The sequence below is a fragment of the Prionailurus viverrinus genome, chromosome A1 (genome assembly GCF_022837055.1).
Source record: "Prionailurus viverrinus isolate Anna chromosome A1, UM_Priviv_1.0, whole genome shotgun sequence".
Lineage (NCBI taxonomy): Eukaryota > Metazoa > Chordata > Mammalia > Carnivora > Felidae > Prionailurus > Prionailurus viverrinus.
The window spans coordinates 212,923,040-212,940,136 of record NC_062561.1 but is presented as its reverse complement, the minus strand read 5'-3'; the positions used below and the strand labels follow the sequence as shown (position 1 = coordinate 212,940,136).

General features: G+C 44.8%; 1 protein-coding gene across 2 annotated transcripts in view; it reads left to right on the top strand.

Moving 5' to 3' along the window:
- Positions 1 to 1,172: 1,172 nt before the first annotated feature.
- DNAJC21 (DnaJ heat shock protein family (Hsp40) member C21) overlaps positions 1,173 to 17,097 on the top strand; it is a 34,775-nt gene continuing 18,850 nt past the window's right edge. For both annotated transcript variants that reach the window (XR_007154993.1, XM_047872311.1), the window contains exons 1-7: positions 1,173 to 1,444; positions 9,673 to 9,766; positions 11,621 to 11,744; positions 12,598 to 12,720; positions 13,104 to 13,408; positions 14,284 to 14,435; positions 16,719 to 16,806. Coding sequence is in view for 1 of the 2 variants with exons in the window: in XM_047872311.1 (XP_047728267.1) it covers positions 1,348 to 1,444; positions 9,673 to 9,766; positions 11,621 to 11,744; positions 12,598 to 12,720; positions 13,104 to 13,408; positions 14,284 to 14,435; positions 16,719 to 16,806 (983 nt within the window). In the remaining variant the exon portion in view is untranslated. The remainder of the gene's footprint in view (positions 1,445 to 9,672; positions 9,767 to 11,620; positions 11,745 to 12,597; positions 12,721 to 13,103; positions 13,409 to 14,283; positions 14,436 to 16,718; positions 16,807 to 17,097) is intronic.

Genomic DNA, 17,097 nt, shown 5'->3' with positions numbered 1-17,097 from the left:
TGCCAGCTTACAAACTAAGGCTGTATAGTATCTTCCTTCTTTGAAAAAGAGGCAGGAGTATGAATTTTGAGTGTGGGTTGGTTGGACTGTGTGGGGAAAATGAGGTTTAGGGTTGGCTTGTTTTGATAAGGTGCAGGGGGGCAGGCTATTAAGCAAGGGACAACCTTGTACAATAGATCTTAGCAATAGAGCCACCCCCTTCTCTAACTGTACATGGTTGACAAAATCTACTCCTAACAACTGATGCATGTAAACATTCCACATTGCAATGAAATAACGTTGGTGTATATATTTCACCAATATATTTTAATGACAATTACGATACTATTTTGACACCTCAAATTGGAACAGTTGTACAGATCGTCCATCCTGTAATAGTGTACCGGTTGGATTAACAAAAATTGGTTAAATATGATCCCTTAACTGCATTCTTTACCAATCTTGGAAATGTAGGATGAGAAGCCAGAAAGTTAGGATTAAAGAGTGATGGATGGATGGGTCAGCACAATTTTATCCATATTGGTGGTAAAACATTTGGTGTGTTACTTAAATGTCTTGGTGCTCTCTCACATTGTTCCAGTTTAAGGCTTATATTTACTGTTATTTCTCTGCATGTGGGTCAGGATGAACAATGTTAGAGATTGCGATAATTGGCAGCTGAAAAAGAGAATTGAAGAGTTAAAAAACCTGGTGTTCCATCCAACTGAATCCAGCCATTGATTAGTTGGGGAGGCCTGAGCAAGTCACTCGACTACTTAGAGCCCGGGTTGCCTCATCTGTAAAAACAGGCTCTGCTGAGAAATTATCTTCAGAAAACAAGATGTTTTCCAGAATCCCATCAGACTCCTGTCAGCCCTCAGGTGGGCTGCCCAGTAGGTGCACCTTACACTGACCGCCTTCTGTGCCCCTCACAATGACGCCTACCGTGACCCCGCCTCCCACCTGCGGGCGGCCCCGCCTTCATCTCGCCGCGGCCCCGCCTCGCACCTGCCGTGGCCCTGCCTCCATCCGGCCGCGGCTCCGCCTCCCACCCGCCGTGGCCCCGCCTCCCTCTCGCGTAGCTTTTCCCGGAACCGAGCCCTCCCCCCGCCCATGCGGAGCCGCGGCCGCCGGCACCGCCCCCTCCTTGCGCCCGCGTGCCGCAGCCCGCGCCGCCTGTCGCCGCCGCGCGCCTCCGCCGTCCGGCGCCGCTGCCGCCGCCGCCGCCGCGCTCGCTGGCTGGCCCGGTGCGGGCGCCGGACTCCCGCCGCCGAAGAGAATCAGCAGCGCCGTCGCCACCACTTCGGCCCGGGCCCGGGCCCCGGCCCCGCCCCGGGCCCCGGCCCCAGCCCCCTGCCCGGTCGGGCGATGAAGTGTCACTACGAGGCGCTAGGGGTGCGGCGCGACGCCAGCGAAGAGGAGCTCAAGAAGGCCTATCGGAAGCTGGCCCTGAAATGGCACCCGGGTAACTACTCCGCAACCGCCGCAGCCCTCGCAAAAGCCCCTCCACCCTTCCCACCCTTCCCACCCTTCTCCCCGGAATAACTCCGAGACCCTGGCCAGTCTCGACCTACGGAACCTGTAACTTCCCTCGTCCTGGAGACCGGCCCGGTCCCCGCCAGGTGCCCCTGCGCAGTGCTCCTCTCGCTGGGCGTCCGCTCCGCGCCTCAGTGGATGCATCCCTCTACCCTAGGCTTCGCTGGAGCCCCCAGCACCCCGTCCCCTCCCAGACCCCCCCCACCCCACCCGACGCTTCCCGCGAGGCCACCTGATGGGAAGGACAACATTGTACCGACTTCACCCGCTCCTCTCACCCCTTCGCCAACACCACCGAAAGAGGAGTCGTGGGTTCTCTGGCTTGGCCCTTGCTTGAGTCCCGGCCGCTCAGCTAGCTGGATTTTAACTTCATCACGGAGTCCCAGCTACCCACGTGTAATTTATGGACCCTCATTGAAATTTAGACAAACTAGTAAAATGTCTTTTAAATAGCTGTGCCTTTTTTTTTTTTTTTTCCTCTCCAAGTAAGCTGTTGAAGTACAAACCCTGTACTCCACTTTGGATGTTCTGCAGATTGAGTTTTAATTGGGTGTCTTCCCTAGTGAAGTTTGTATGTGTACTTAGAAGTATGTTTCCTTTGGATGTTTTTTTTTTTTTTAATTTTTTTTTCAATGTTTATTTATTTTTGGGACAGAGAGAGACAGAGCATGAACGGGGGAGGGGCAGAGAGAGAGAGGGAGACACAGAATCGGAAACAGGCTCCAGGCTCTGAGCCATCAGCCCAGAGCCCGACGCGGGGCTCGAACTCACGGACCGTGAGATCGTGACCTGGCTGAAGTCGGACGCTTAACCGACTGCGCCACCCAGGCGCCCCTCCTTTGGATGTTTTATTTGGTGGTAGTTCAGGCCTGTGTGACCTTTGTGAAGTAATCTGATCTTACAGACTGGGAAACTAAGGCTGTAGTCGAATGTCAGCTTTTTGAGGTTTATAAGAGGTTTACACATTAGCACTAATCAGTAAGCGCATTTATAGAGTCTCCAGTACATGCAGGTCACCATAGTAAGATTCTGAAATGCTAAGAGACTTCAAGAGTGTTGCTGGGAAAATATGCCCTACGCCAGGAAAAGGCAACTACAAGTGCAAACCAAACAGCAGAACATACACAATTGGTAGTTGGACTGATAGAACAACTTACAAATACCCCAGGGATTCAGGGGAGGGAGTTTTCACTGTGTCTTGAGAGGCAGCGAGGCTTCCCGTTGGCACAGAAGCCTGGATTTTAGCTGGATCCTAAAGGAATGGAATTGGGAAAAGTGAACTTAACGGTAGAGGGAAGAGGAAGAGCATCATGGTGGACAGAAGATGGCCCAGGGGATGGTTTGACCGAAGGCAGTGTTTCCTGGAAATCTGAAAATATGGGTTGGGAGAAGAGCTGAAAGAAGGGCCTGGGACTCAGAGTCGGAAGGTAATGTCTGTAGGTGGTGGAACAAGAAATCAAGGTATGGGTTTGTTACTTAAAATGGTAATGATTACCCGCAGAGGAGCTAAACATGTGTATTGGAAAGGAAGAAGTAAGCTAAACGTTTGTTACAGCAGGAAGTCAGTAGCTATATCCAAAATTAGTAAATACAAAAACAGCATAGAAACATATTCTTAGAGTAATAGAGGTTGTCATCAGAAATTGAATTAGGAATTAGAAAGAAGTTAGGAATTCCTTGACTCTCTGGCTGGGAAAGTGTGAGAAAGGATTAATGCTTGTGACCCAATACATACATTTTGATGACAGTGTTCCGATGTTTTTGAAAAGTAGTTTTAAGATTAGATTGTAAAGCGTCTTGAATGTTAGGCTAAGGACTGTGAAATTGTTTTTCGATAATGGAGGGTTGAAGCTGATTTTATTAAGATATCTTGAGGAGGTACTGTGATGGGAACTGAGTAGATTAAAGAGAGACAGAAGTCCGTTAGAGTCCACTGTGACAAATAAGGGCCCAAGCCAGGTTGGGGATCAGTGTGAGGGAAGGGCAGGGCTGGGTCGAAGAGATGGTGTAAAGGAAAAATGACCAGATTTGGTGATTAGTTGGAAATCAGTGCAAGGAAGAAGTATGCAAATGTTATTAAAAACATCAGTTAACTATTTTGAAACCAAACCAGTTAGTAACTAAATGTGAATATCTTCTCTGAATGCCATCATAAGTCATAGCATCCTAAATATCTCTTGGTTTGAAGATGCTTATACCTTTAAAGGATACATACTCTTCCAGGAGATACATGATTCTGATATACTTTGCTGTGCTGGCTTGTTAATTTGTTCAGTTCGTCACTCGGCAAATGTTTAATTTCATTCTATGAGCAAGGTCCCATGTTAGATGTTTCTGAGGTTGACGTATGGACTTTTCTTCAAAGAATGATTTGTACCTCAAGGTGAAAGGCTGCTCATTTTTCACTGTTAAAGGTAATTTCTTCTGGGTTGTTTTTTTTTTTTTAATTGAGCAACTGAAAATAATTCTCAGGGTGCACAGTACTGCCTAGTGAAGGGAAGGCTTTTATCAGATGACTGCCCTGAGCACTTTACTGTGTAAATGAGACAGGAATGGTCCCTGCCTTCTGCCGGCACTTATAGTCTTCAGGGAGTCACAGGAAAACAGGCAATTTCAGTCTGGTGAGATAAGAGCCACATGAGAGCAAATAGAAGATGCTTATCAGCACACATACATGACCTGGACTAAGTTTGTTATGGGTGGGATAGATGTTCATCTCTGAAGAAGGGACCTTAAGGTGAGACCTAACACCAGAAAGCAGGGAATACAGGTGGAGGGAGGCAAGACAAAGCATGGCAGAGTGCAGGAAGGGAAAAGACATAAGCATGGCCAGGTGGCCAGCAGCCAGGTCTTGGAGGTTGGGGTAAACTGGATTAGGCAGATTGGATTCTCACCACAGGGCATTGGGAAGCCACTGAAGAGTTGGAAGCAGGGGTTTTTGTTTTTCGAGCATCTCTCTGGCTGTTATGGAGAGAGTACATTGGAGCAGGCAAGACTGGAGGTAGGGAGACCAGAAGGTCAAGGTACGTTGAAGACCCATGGTGATGGGACCTGGGGATGGAAATCGAGCCAAGTGCCAGAATTCTCAGTGAGTTAAGTGGCGGAGGGGTTGAGAGCTGCTTGGACGGTGAGAAGGGGAAGAAGGTGGGTGGTGGCCAATGAATAGTCTGGAAGGAATGCTAGTTTGCCCTCGGGGATGAGTAAAGGACCAGAGGCCAGGAACCAGGAGGATGCGGCTCCAGCACCAGCCCTGCCCTGTGAGGGCTGCAGCTGAAGGGGCCCGAGAGGGAAGCCTACGGGGAAGTGGTGTTTTAAGGGAGCCTGGCCTCCGTCAAGGCAGGACGTAAAAGGCTCAATCCATGAAATCTTCTGGAAGGCGCTGTAAAAATGTTTAGGAGGGAATAGAAGAGAGTGTCAGGGGATCAGGAGAAAAGCACAAATAGTGTGAGAATGTCTTTTAAACTTTTTCAGCTGGATTTGCAATGCCTGTGGCCTTTGCATGTGGCTAGTAATAAATGTGGGCTTTCTGTTTCTTTATTATTGCTTTTTTTTTTTTTTAATTTTTTTTTTTCAACGTTTATTTATTTTTGGGACAGAGAGACACAGAGCATGAACAGGGGAGGGGCAGAGAGAGAGGGAGACACAGAATCGGAAACAGGCTCCAGGCTCTGAGCCATCAGCCCAGAGCCTGACATGGGGCTCGAACTCACGGACCGCGAGATCGTGACCTGGCTGAAGTCGGACGTTTAACCGACTGCGCCACCCAAGCGCCCCTATTATTGCTTTTTAACTTACTGCATTTTTAATTTTAGATCCCAGTTTAACATGGTCAACCCTTTCAGGTATATTTAAGTGAAATAAAAAGCCATATGACAGACTGAAAAAAATATTTAAGAAAGATGCTTCAGTAAGGGGTTAGATCTTATTTTCAGCTGGTGCATTGACGGACTTCATGTGTTTAAAAGCTTGAGCTTTCTCCACATTTCTTTGGGGGAGGAAGGAAGGGAGTGGGAAGAAACAGGACAACAAAGTACAGTACTGATTAAAAGGTGAAGAAGAACCACCCACCTACCTCCCCCAGTCACCTTTTTTGTTTTATGTGGGAAGGTTTATTTGCTGGCATTTTCTGCCACCCCTCTGTAATTTGGACTGTGCTTTTTTATTTATCTGACAAAAAGTTTATGAATGATTTGATGAAGATGTAGAAATCATGAGCGTTTTTAGCTGGACTCTCCCCTTGAAGGCAGATCAGGACTGTGTTGAGCTGCGTGTGACGGGAGGCTGGCTGCAGTAACTAAACCAAGTAGTTTTGTTTTTCTCACCTAGCAAGGAATCCACCGGTGGCCCAGCTTGGTAGCCCCGGCTGCTTGATGAAACCTTCAAAGACCTGCTCCAGGGTCCTGACCAGAAGGCTTGAGTGCTCGCACCAAGTATAAGCAATTAAGCCTCAAAGATAGTTTGTTGCTCTCTCGAGGAGAGGTGCTGAGATAGGCAGGCTGCCATGGAGCGGTTCTCCTCCACTGGGTCCGTGGACTCTGCTCAGCCGCTCGTAGGTGGGCCCTCACTTGCTGTCCAGGGTGGCAGTTGGGGATCCCAGAGAGCAGAGTGGAGGAGGACAGGAGAGAGCAGGGACAGAGAGTGCCTGCCAGTTGCCTTTCAAGGAAGACTTTTAAAAGCTGTCATAGAACACTTTTACACGTGTTCAACGACAGCTTAGTCACGGTCCTGCCCCAGCTTCAAAGGAGACTGAGAAATGGAGTTTTTATTACAGGACCAGATGCCCACCACAAAATCAGGGTTCACTTGTTACTGGGACAAGGGGATGAACTAGCAGTCTCTGCCTCAATCCTCAGCATCACCTGTAGGCCTTATATCCTGGCTTTAGGCTGCGTTAAGGGCAAAAAGTGAATGCCACCAAAGCCCATTCGTTTCATGGGGAAAATAAAACCTTTCCTGGGAAGTTTCAATTGGTAGGCATGTGTTTATATCTCCTTGGCTAAACCTGATATCCCCAACCTCAAGAAATTCTGGGGCAGTGAATTTTTTAACTGGGTACTTTACCACTGTGAACAAAATCAGGGTTTTGTTAGAAAGAAGATGAGACTAGATATGGGGTAGACAACTACTAGTATCTTTCGCAGAGTGGTAATCAAAATTTAAAATAATTACAACAGGGCACTGAGTGTCCTGTGTTACCTAAAACCTGATGCAGCAGGGCCACAACAAAACGGAATTTGGTAGTACAGTAAAGCCTTAGCTTGCGAGCATAATTTGTTCTGGAAACATGCTTGTAATCCAAAGCACTCCTATATTAAAGCGAATTTGGTAGTACAGTAAAGCGTTAGCTTGCGAGCATAATTTGTTCTGGAAACATGCTTGTAATCCAAAGCACTCCTATATTAAAGCGAATTTCAGAAACCGTTGGTTCAGTTGTGTTCATGTGACCTTTGGCATCATGTGCTACTTGTATTGCAAGATATCACTCGTTAGTCAAGTTAAAATGTACTAGAAATGTTTTCTCATCTTGTAGATGAGAACTCGCAGAACAAGTTACTTGCCATCCAAGGTTTTATTGTGTTCATTGGAAATAACAGAAAACCTAGCTGCAGTGGCTTACAAAAAATTAAGAAGGTTCTCTCTGTCTCTCTCTCTCTCACTCTTTCACTGCCTTACTGCGAGAAGGCTTGGAGGTAGGTTCCTGCTGGCATTGTTTCAGTGGTTCATGTTTCAGTGGTCTCAAGATGGCTGCTGAAGCACCAAACATCATGTCCACATGCAAGACAGGAAGAAAGAGGAAGGAAAGAAAATACACTAATAGACTTCTGCTGCCATCTCATTGGTCGGATCTGTGTCATAGGGCCATTCTAGCCGCAAGGGAGGCTGGGAAAGTAAGTACTTTCGCTTATCCAGCCTCCACAGTAGAGGCTGCAAGAGGAAAGGGGAGAGGTGTTGGACGATCCAGCATTTGGTGCCTGCCACAGAATGGATTAAGAGCTTTATCTGAGTGGGTTTTTTTTTTAAGTTTATTTATTTATTTTGAGAGAGTGTGTGAGAGAGAGAGAAAGAGAGTATGAGTGAGGGTGAGGCAGAGAGGGAGAGAGAGAATCCCAGCATGGAGCCTGATGCCAGCCTGACTCAGGCTCAATCTCCTGAACCTTGAGATCATGACCTGAACCAAAATTAAAAGTCAGACGTTTAACCGACTGGGCCACCCAGGCGCCTCTTGAGCTATATCTGAATTTTAAAAAGTCCATTATATAGTTGTTAGTTGGCTTGTCAGTAATATGCAAAAGACTTGAAACATTGTCAGCTGTAAATTCAGCATGAGGTAATGATGTCACCGAAGGTTAATGCAATGAGCTGTAGTGATTAAAAGTAGTGTGAAGAAAAGGAAGTAATGACTGGCTCCTTGATTATTGGTGCCTGTCTTCAACTGCATTGGAGGTAGGGGATTGTGGTGTGCCCTAAGAAATGGGAATATTTTGTGCAGGAAGAAGGTTGACTATGAGATGACTGTTGACTGTCTTCAGATGGACTACACTGTGGAAAGGGATTTAGACTTGCATCATATTACTTTTCATTTATAGTTAGGCTGCAGGGATGGAGATTTTTTTTTCTTCCAATTTAACAGGGCCGTGATTCTAAAATAATATGGAAAACTTTTTGTGTTAAAGTATCTTTGGGGTGCATGGGTGGGTCAGTTGGTTAAGTGTCTGTCTCTTGGTTTGGGCTCAGGTTATGATCTCATAGTTCATGAGTTTGAGCCCCTCGTAGAGCTCTGTGCTGACAGCGTGGAGCCTGCTTGAGAGTCTCTCTCTCTGCCCCTTCCCCACTTGCACCCACATGCTCTCCCTCAAAATAAATAAATAAACATTTTTTAAAAAGTATCTTAACAAGAAGAGCTGTGGCAAATTGGTGCATTTGAGAAAATATCGTCAGTGATAATTGAGCAGAATACCACCTGAAGGACTGGGCACCAGTGTGATGGTACCTAAAAAGAAGAGGCAGGATGTCCTCGAAGGTCTTATTCTAAGGCTGCAAGATTCTTCGTAGGGAGTATGTTTCTATCACACTTTTCCTCCAGTCTTAGAGGGCAAGTATTGAGTTGTAGCTTATGAAATTTTGGAATGCTTCATAGTAGATTCAAACATTTAACTTCCTGAGCATATCACTTATCTGTTACTACATAACAAATTACCAAAAACTTAGGGCTTAAAACAATAGACACAGCAAACATGTTCATCATGGACTCAGTTTCTGAGGTTCAGAGTGTGGGAATGGCTTAGCTAGTGGTTTTGGCTCAGGGTTTCACATGAGGTCATATCTTCAGTGGGAAAACCCACTTTCAATCTCACATGGTATTGGCACGCCTCCTTTCCTTGCTGGCTACGGGCCACAGGCCTCCATTCTCCACGTGGGCCACCTGAGTGTCCTCATGCTGTGGGATCCGGCTACTCCCAGAGTGACCCAAGACAGAGCAAGAGTCCAAGATGGAAACTGCAGTCTTTTTTAAACTAATCTCAGAAGTAACTTACCATGCTGTCATCCTTTCTGCTGCCCACTGTTGGTCACACAGACCACCCCTGGTGACCTGTGAGGGGACTACACAGGGTGTGAATGCCGGGAGCTGGGGATCCTTGGGGGCCCTTGGGGGCCGTCTTACAAGCTGGCCACCTCCCTGAGGCAAAGATGTTCCCTGAATTCTGTAGTTAAGGAAGCACAGCTAAGGGAAGAATATTTAGTATATATATATTTTAAAGCTTTATGAGGTTTATTTTGATATATGTTGATGAGAAAGAAAAACAGTGTGAAGAGTAAACATAATACTAAGTAAGTTGTCTGTAACTGGTTTGATATATATGTTTTGCTTTTTCTAAAAATGTGTACTAGTCAGGGTTTTCTGCTGGTGGCTATCCAGTTTGAGTACTCAGGGATGCACCACGGCTGAGGGGAAAGCATGAAATTTCCACTCAAGTAGATACTTCTCACAGATTCTGATTATCAACTCTGCCCCAGGTCTCTTGGCCTTTCCCTGGTTGTTTTCCTTTGTTTTGTACACGCCTCATCTGTTTATGACATTTGTGATGAAAGAGGTCCCTTTCAGATACTGTCCTCTACTTGTTTGATGTCTAAATATCTGTGACTTTATTTTAACAGATAAGAATCTGGATAATGCCGCAGAAGCAGCTGAACAATTTAAGTTAATCCAAGCAGCTTACGACGTGTTGAGTGACCCTCAGGAAAGAGCATGGTGAGCGTCACACTGTCCCTCTTATCTTAGTGTGTTTTCTTGGAAGGAGTGATCAGTAGAGGATTTAAAAAATACATCACATATAGACGTGGACGTTAGATGTTTCAGTGTGTTCTGAGGCGTCTCTCAGCTATTCGTTATATAAAATGTAGTATTAAGGTTGAAGGAACCTTAGAGGTGATTCATTTTATGGGTGATGGGACAAAGTTTGGCAATATTAAACGGATTTGACTTTGATACCGGTGACGTAACTTCTCATTAAATGGGATCTCTTTGAAAAATGAAATATGGCCTTTTGTAGCAACGTGGATGGAACTGGAGAGTGTGATGCTAAGTGAAATAAGCCATACAGAGAAAGACAGATACCATATGGTTTCACTCTTATGTGGATCCTGAGAAACTGAACAGGAACCCATGGGGGAGGGGAAGGAAAAAAAAAAAAAAAAAGAGGTTAGAATGGGAGAGAGCCAAAGCATAAGAGACTGTTAAAAACTGAGAACAAACTGAGGGTTGATGGGGGGTGGGAGGGAGGGGAGGGTGGGTGATGGGTATTGAGGAGGGCACTTTTGGGATGAGCACTGGGTGTTGTATGGAAACCAATTTGTCAATAAATTTCATAAATAAATAAATAAATAAATAAATAAAAACAAACAAACAAAAAATAAATGGGATCTCTTTGGTGTGTGACAAACTTACTGGTGTTGGACAAGCGTATTGACTTGTCCTGAAAAAACACATACGTGTCAATGCAAGAATTGCAAGGCTTCTCTAAGAACTACTTCATATGAAGAAATTGAGTTAAGCTACTACATCTATGATGGATACTTTTACTTATGCTGACCTGATACAAGAATTTCTGTGTTTAAAGTTGAGTTTTCAGATCCTTGATGAACTCTTTGCTACAAAGGAATAGGTTTTAAGCCCCGACGTAACTGTGTAAGAGCCTGCTGTTCCGAAGAGCACCTGGGGGTTCGGTGCTGTTGTGGGAGTCTTCTGTGTGTTAAAAAACGTACAGCGCACGGCTGGCTGTCAGGGAGAAAGGCTGTAAAGAAAAATCGTCACAAATTGTCTTTTATATAAAAATCAGAGAGAATCTCCTACATGTTTCTCCTCCCTAAGAATTTGGAGATCTGGCCTTAGAGAATGCTTAAATTCTTTCCTGACTTCCTTGGCTCTGTGCTCTCCTCCTTGTCCTAAGGACTCTCTTGTCCTTTCTTCTGAAGCCTCTATTAACAGTCTTGCTGCCTGCAGGCCTGGCTGCACTGTGGCTGGGAGCACAGCCCTTCGGTTGCAGGAGGCCTGAGCTTTGCCACTTATTGGGTTTGTGATGATGGACAGCAAGTTATTAAATATCGCTGAGCTTCAATTTCCTCTTCTATCTTTAGGGGTAAGAACTAACGTTACAGAGTTATCATAAACAGTGATTGTGTGTGTGTGAAGCTCCTAGACTGTTTACATAACCCTACAAAGAGTCTTGTTCTGGTCGATGTTGGTGGTAGATCTGATCACGAATGTATAAGGAGTCTATAGAGCAGGTTATGTCCAGTGCTGACTTTAGTAAAATGCAGCTGCTTTTCTGGGAGTGTCCTGGGAATTCCCTGGCTTGTTAAATTCCATCGTTCGGATGGACTAGTACTGTGTAATGCCTGCGGCATATTGGAAGTTGCAGTCATAGTTTTAATCAGCAGTTTTGTGAAAGATTATTCTTTTCATGTTGGTATTTAAAAAATTTTTTTTCAGTTGTGGACTGGACATAATAAAATGTATAATAATAATATTTGGCCTACTTCAGAGTAAGGAGTCCTTCTGAATTCTTACTCAGCACTCACTGATGATGCTAATTTGTTTGTTTAGGTATGATAATCATAGAGAGGCTCTACTGAAAGGTGGGCTTGATGGAGAATATCAAGATGACAGCTTAGATTTGCTTCACTATTTCACTGTTACCTGTTACTCTGGTTATGGAGATGATGAAAAGGTAAGATAAGTGAACTCACTCTTAATTTTGTATCAAGCACAAGACTTTCAAACATAAAGAGAATTCCCTTTGTCTTTTTGAAGCGTATTTATTTTGAGAGAGACACGTGCATGAGTCGGGGAGGGGCAGAGAGAGTGGGAGACAGAATCCCAAGCAGGCTCCACACTGTCAGCTCAGAGTCCTGCGTGGGGCTCAGACCCATGAACTACGAGACTCATGACCTGAGCCGAAGTCGGACGCCCAACCGACCGAGCCACCCAGGGGCCCTTTCATGTTACATTTTATTTTTTTATTTTTTTTTTCAAATATTTTTTTTTAAACGTTTATTTATTTTTGAGACACAGAGAGACAGAGCATGAACAAGGGAGGGGCAGAGAGAGAGGGAGACACAGAATTGGAAACAGGCTCCAGGCTCTGAGCCGTCCGCCCAGAGCCCGACGCGGGGCTTGAACTCACGAACCGCGAGATCATGACCTGAGCCGAAGTCGGACGCTTAACCGACCGAGCCACCCAGGCGCCCCTTTCATGTTACATTTTAAAATCTTATTCTGGGGCGCCTGGGTGGCGCAGTCGGTTAAGCGTCCGACTTCAGCCAGGTCACGATCTCGCGGTCCGTGAGTTCGAGCCCCGCGTCAGGCTCTGGGCTGATGGCTCAGAGCCTGGAGCCTGTTTCCGATTCTGTGTCTCGCTCTCTCTCTGCCCCTCCCCCGTTCATGCTCTGTCTCTCTCTGTCCCAAAAATAAATAAAACGTTGAAAAAAACAAATTAAAAAAACAAATTAAAAAAAAAAAATCTTATTCTGTGATCAGACAGAAAAGTGTTAAGAATTTGTGTTTCTGCTACTGTTTTTTAGGGCTTTTATACGGTGTATCGTAACGTTTTTGAAATGATTGCGAAGGAAGAACGAGAATCCGTGTTAGAAGAGGATATGGAGGATTTCCCAACTTTTGGAGACTCTCAGAGTGACTATGACACGGTATAAGAAGATTGCATTGCCATTTTATAATTAGCATTTTATTAGTGTCTCCCCCTGCCTCTATTTAAAAAGACGGGTTCCTAGTTCTGGGTCCTGTGCTGTAACTTTCTTCCTCTCTCCTTCTGGAGGGGCTTTCAGCTCCCTCACAGCCTCCGTTTTTACTTTTCCCTGTTTATTGAGCGTGGTCCCATCCCATTAATTGCCTCCTTCAGTTTGTTCTGGAGAGGGATTTATTCTGTAAAGCCTTAAAAGGATTGTTTTCTCTATGGATTAGTAGTGATATTATGTATATGAAAAAGATGTTTAGTGTCACTGATTTTTGCTGCCTCACTGAAGGAAAAAATCTTACACCACGGCATTTGACTTGTTGTCTTTGTCTCTAGGTAGTCCATCCTTTCTACGCTTACTGGCAGAGTTTCTGCACTCAAAAGAACTTTGCTTGGAAAGAAGAATATGATACACGACAAGCTTCAAACCGCTGGGAGAAGCGAGCCATGGAAAAAGAAAACAAAAAGATCCGCGACAAAGCAAGGAAGGAGAAGAACGAGCTTGTGCGCCAGCTGGTAGCTTTCATCCGGAAGAGAGATAAAAGAGTGCAGGCGCATCGGAAACTCGTGGAGGAACAGAACGCGGAGAAGGCGCGGAAGGCCGAGGAGATGAGGCGGCAGCAGAAGCTAAAGCAGGCCAAGTACGGGATGCGGGATGCGTGGCGGGGCCCTTTCCAGGCAGAGGTGTGGGGCCAGACCTGACGGGTGCTTTCCAGGGGGAGAGGGGGCCAGCTCGTCATCCTGGCTTCGTCTTGTTTTTTTAAATCCTAGTGTTGACAGTTTTTCATCTACCATGAAAATGTATTTCTTTTGAATCCCTTTATTCTTCAGATCTTTTGCAGACGCTTGTGAGATGTAATGATAGTGACTCTTAATTTGAATTCTTGCTCCGTGCAAGGCCCTGTTCTAAGCTCTTTTCTCACAGCAGATCTGCAAAGTAGGTTCTGGTTTTGATCCTCGTTCCTTTGAGGGAGCGAGGCAGAGAGGTCCAGGATCCCATAGCCGGGAAGTCACCCAGGCAGGAATTGGGCCCGAGAAGTCTGTGCAGGGCCCTGGCTTTGCACCCCACTGCGATGCTGTGTCTGTCAGTGTACTCCAGATATGTAGTTCATTCTTGTGCCTGTAAAGTTTGTGAGTTAGCGCGAGAGCATCGGGTCCAGAGCATTCTTCTAAAAATTACTCACTTCTCCAATTCTACCCACCCCACCCTTCATCTTTGGAAAATTAGCACTTTACTTGACACTTAGAATTTCAAAGTACCTCAAGACTTTTAATAACTTGCTAAGAGTTCTAGGTTTCAAAGCCCATCATCTAATAAGCAGTTTGAATCACATAAGCACATAACAGAACAGATCAGTGACTTTGCCCCCGTGGAACTAAGCCCAGGTTTTAAAAGTGTGGAAGCGCTGACGGCTTGGGAGGAAGGAGCTCTCTGGGGGATGGATTGTCAGCCCAAAGAGCAAGTAGAACCGTGTGCAGACCGCCTTCTGAGTGAGAGACTATGCTGTGTGTCTAGACTGGCTGGCCAGTACAAGGAACAGAGCTGGATGACCACGGCCGACCTGGAGAGGGAGCTCAAGGAGATGGAGGCGCGCTACGAGAAGGAGTTTGGAGACGGCTCAGCCGAAGACGAAGTGGAGGGGCCTGAGCTCAGAGACGGGCACGACGGTAACTTCATTCGTTAAGAAACTTTAGAAAGTAAATGTTTTTATGCGCGGATGAAAGGAGAACAGATGCAAACCTGGAGACCTCGGAGTTCCAGTCAGCTGTGGCTGGTGTTTTCATGCCCGTCTGCTTTTTAAGCAGAGCTGGAAATCCGGACTTTTATGTGACATCTTCCAGTTTTTAAAGGTGGCGGATAATTCAGATGAAAAACAGTCCAGTATAGGCCAAGCAAAGGTAGTCCAGTGAAGTAGTCCGATCCCTATAATTTGATTAGTAAACTCTTTTCTGGCCGTGTTTTGAACAGTTTGTGCTTCTGACTGCATACATGATCTGCCAAGTGGGCACAGTGACAGGTGTGACTGCTGGTTACTTAAAAACTGCAGGGAAGCTCGCAGTAGGTCAAGTTTTAACATCAACTCTTCCCAGAAAAACTAATGTTGTACAGGAGCCTCTGTGAGCTATATAAATTCTTCCTCTCATTTCTCACTTTGTTGAGGGTCTCCCCCTGGTGTGCTGTAGTGTGTCATTTCTATGACACAAGTTACAGCACAAGGGACGTGACTGCCGCGAAAGGCAAGATTAGGCCTTGTTGAGAGTACCTGACCTTCCGCATGGTCTCTAGCTGCTCCACGAGAAATAACGTGGAATGATCTACACACAGCTTAGTCAGTTTCACCTTACCTACACATGGGTAGCCCAAATGATAAAATGGTGGATTTTTATTTACTCAAAATGATCAGGAAATGAAATGTTTTATTAATGACTTAGAAGTAGTATGTGTGAAAGTCTCTTGAAAATTGTAAAGCAGTCTATAAACGTGAGGTGGCATGATTAGGTAGAATTTTATAATTTTTGAAGTGCTTTTATATACAAGAGTGTGCTTGATCCTCACACAATACCCTTTAAATGTACGTTTTGCTCATAAAATGATAGCAGTTTTACTGAAGCAGAAACTAAGACTGAAAAGCTAGGACATAGGCCTGAGAACATATGGCCATTTACAGATCCAGATTTTGACTTCAAATCCAACAATCTTCATTAAATATTTGATTAATCAAAGGTTATTTCATTTACACGATATATTGAAAGGGTACAGGGAATTGACAATAATACTATTTACTAAATGTTAATATTAGGATGTGTTTTGATAATTTATGATTTCAGTGAGAATGTCCTTCAAAATCATATTCACATCACCTATATATAAAGAATCAAAATGTAGGCTATAGAAGAGTACCTTGGGATCTTTATTGATCTCATTGCATGATCTCATTTATTGATCTCAGTGGCAGTCAAGTTACTTGTTTTATTCCTTATAAAGATAGATTATGGGATTTTTCAAAGACTTTGAATTCAGTGTTATAGTTGCTTAGATTTTGCAAACTGTATTGGTAGTAATTATTTGTTGTAATAAAGCCCTAAGCTTATGAAAAAACAGAGTGTAAGGACATGCTAAAGTTTACATGTAATATGCTATTTTATGACCAGCCTGTCAAATAATGATGGAGTGTTATAAGCTTAAGTTTATTGAAGCAGTTAAGAGTAGGTTACAATTATAAATGTGTTTGCATCAAATCTTGCTCAAGAAGTAAACTAAAAAACCTTTGTTGAAAAAACTTCTTTGTGGTAAAACCATGAAAGCGGCATTTGGTTTTCTGAACTTAGCTCATACTGAGAACTTTGAGAAGATTTTGAGTCTTTTCAGTGTATTTGTGAGAAGAACTTGAAAGATAAAATGGTTTATTTGGAAGCCTTCCCTTATAATTCAGGGCTGCTTTTAAAAGGTAATCAAATCCTAGGCACTGGATGGCTCAGTAGTTAAGCATCTGACTTCGACTCGCGTCATGATCTCACGGTTGGTGAATTCGAGCTCTGTTTTGGGTGAGCTTGTGCCCGGCTTTGGGTTAAAAAAAAAATAACATGAGCCCCAGGTGAGCTCTGCTTCTTTCTCTTTCCCTCCCTCCCTCCCATTCTCTCTCTCTCTCTCTCTCTCCCCCTTCCTCCCTCCCTCCCTCCCTCTCTCTCCCTCTCTCTTTCTCTCCCCCCTCCCCTTCTTTACCCCTCCCCTGCCTTTTGTGGGATTCTCTCTCTCTACTCTCTCTTGCACCCTCTAAATAGATAGATAGATAGATAGATAGATAGTAATCAAATGCTAGTAACATTGTTTGTTTTGTCTCCGGAAATGCAGTTTCTAATTTGTGTGTGATGTTAGATCGTTACTAAAGAGATGTTTTAGATCTGTGTTCTACTCAGCCAGGATTCTTACTGCCGGCTTCCCTCTTGTAGGTAGAGACAGTGATGAGGTCGAGGATGCTGAGCTGTACGATGACCTTTACTGCCCAGCGTGTGACAAATCTTTCAAGACGGAAAAGGCGTACGTTTAATATCTTTAAACTCCCCTTTTCTTCTGAGGGTGAAGTGTAACTCTGAAAGTCCTAAAGAGAAAGTGCTTGTGGCAGTTGGACACCAGCCCTCCCATGTCTTCTTGGGGGGTTTCTATCTAACAGAGGAGGAAGAAGGATCTGTACCAGCAGTTAAGCATGTTGTACTGATTCTCATTCACGCCAGTATTCCTGTGTAATAGCTGCTTTTTAAAACATGGATGCGTCTCCAGAAAGAAATGTTGCTTGTTGTGACAAAGAAGGCATAGTCACACGGACAACCA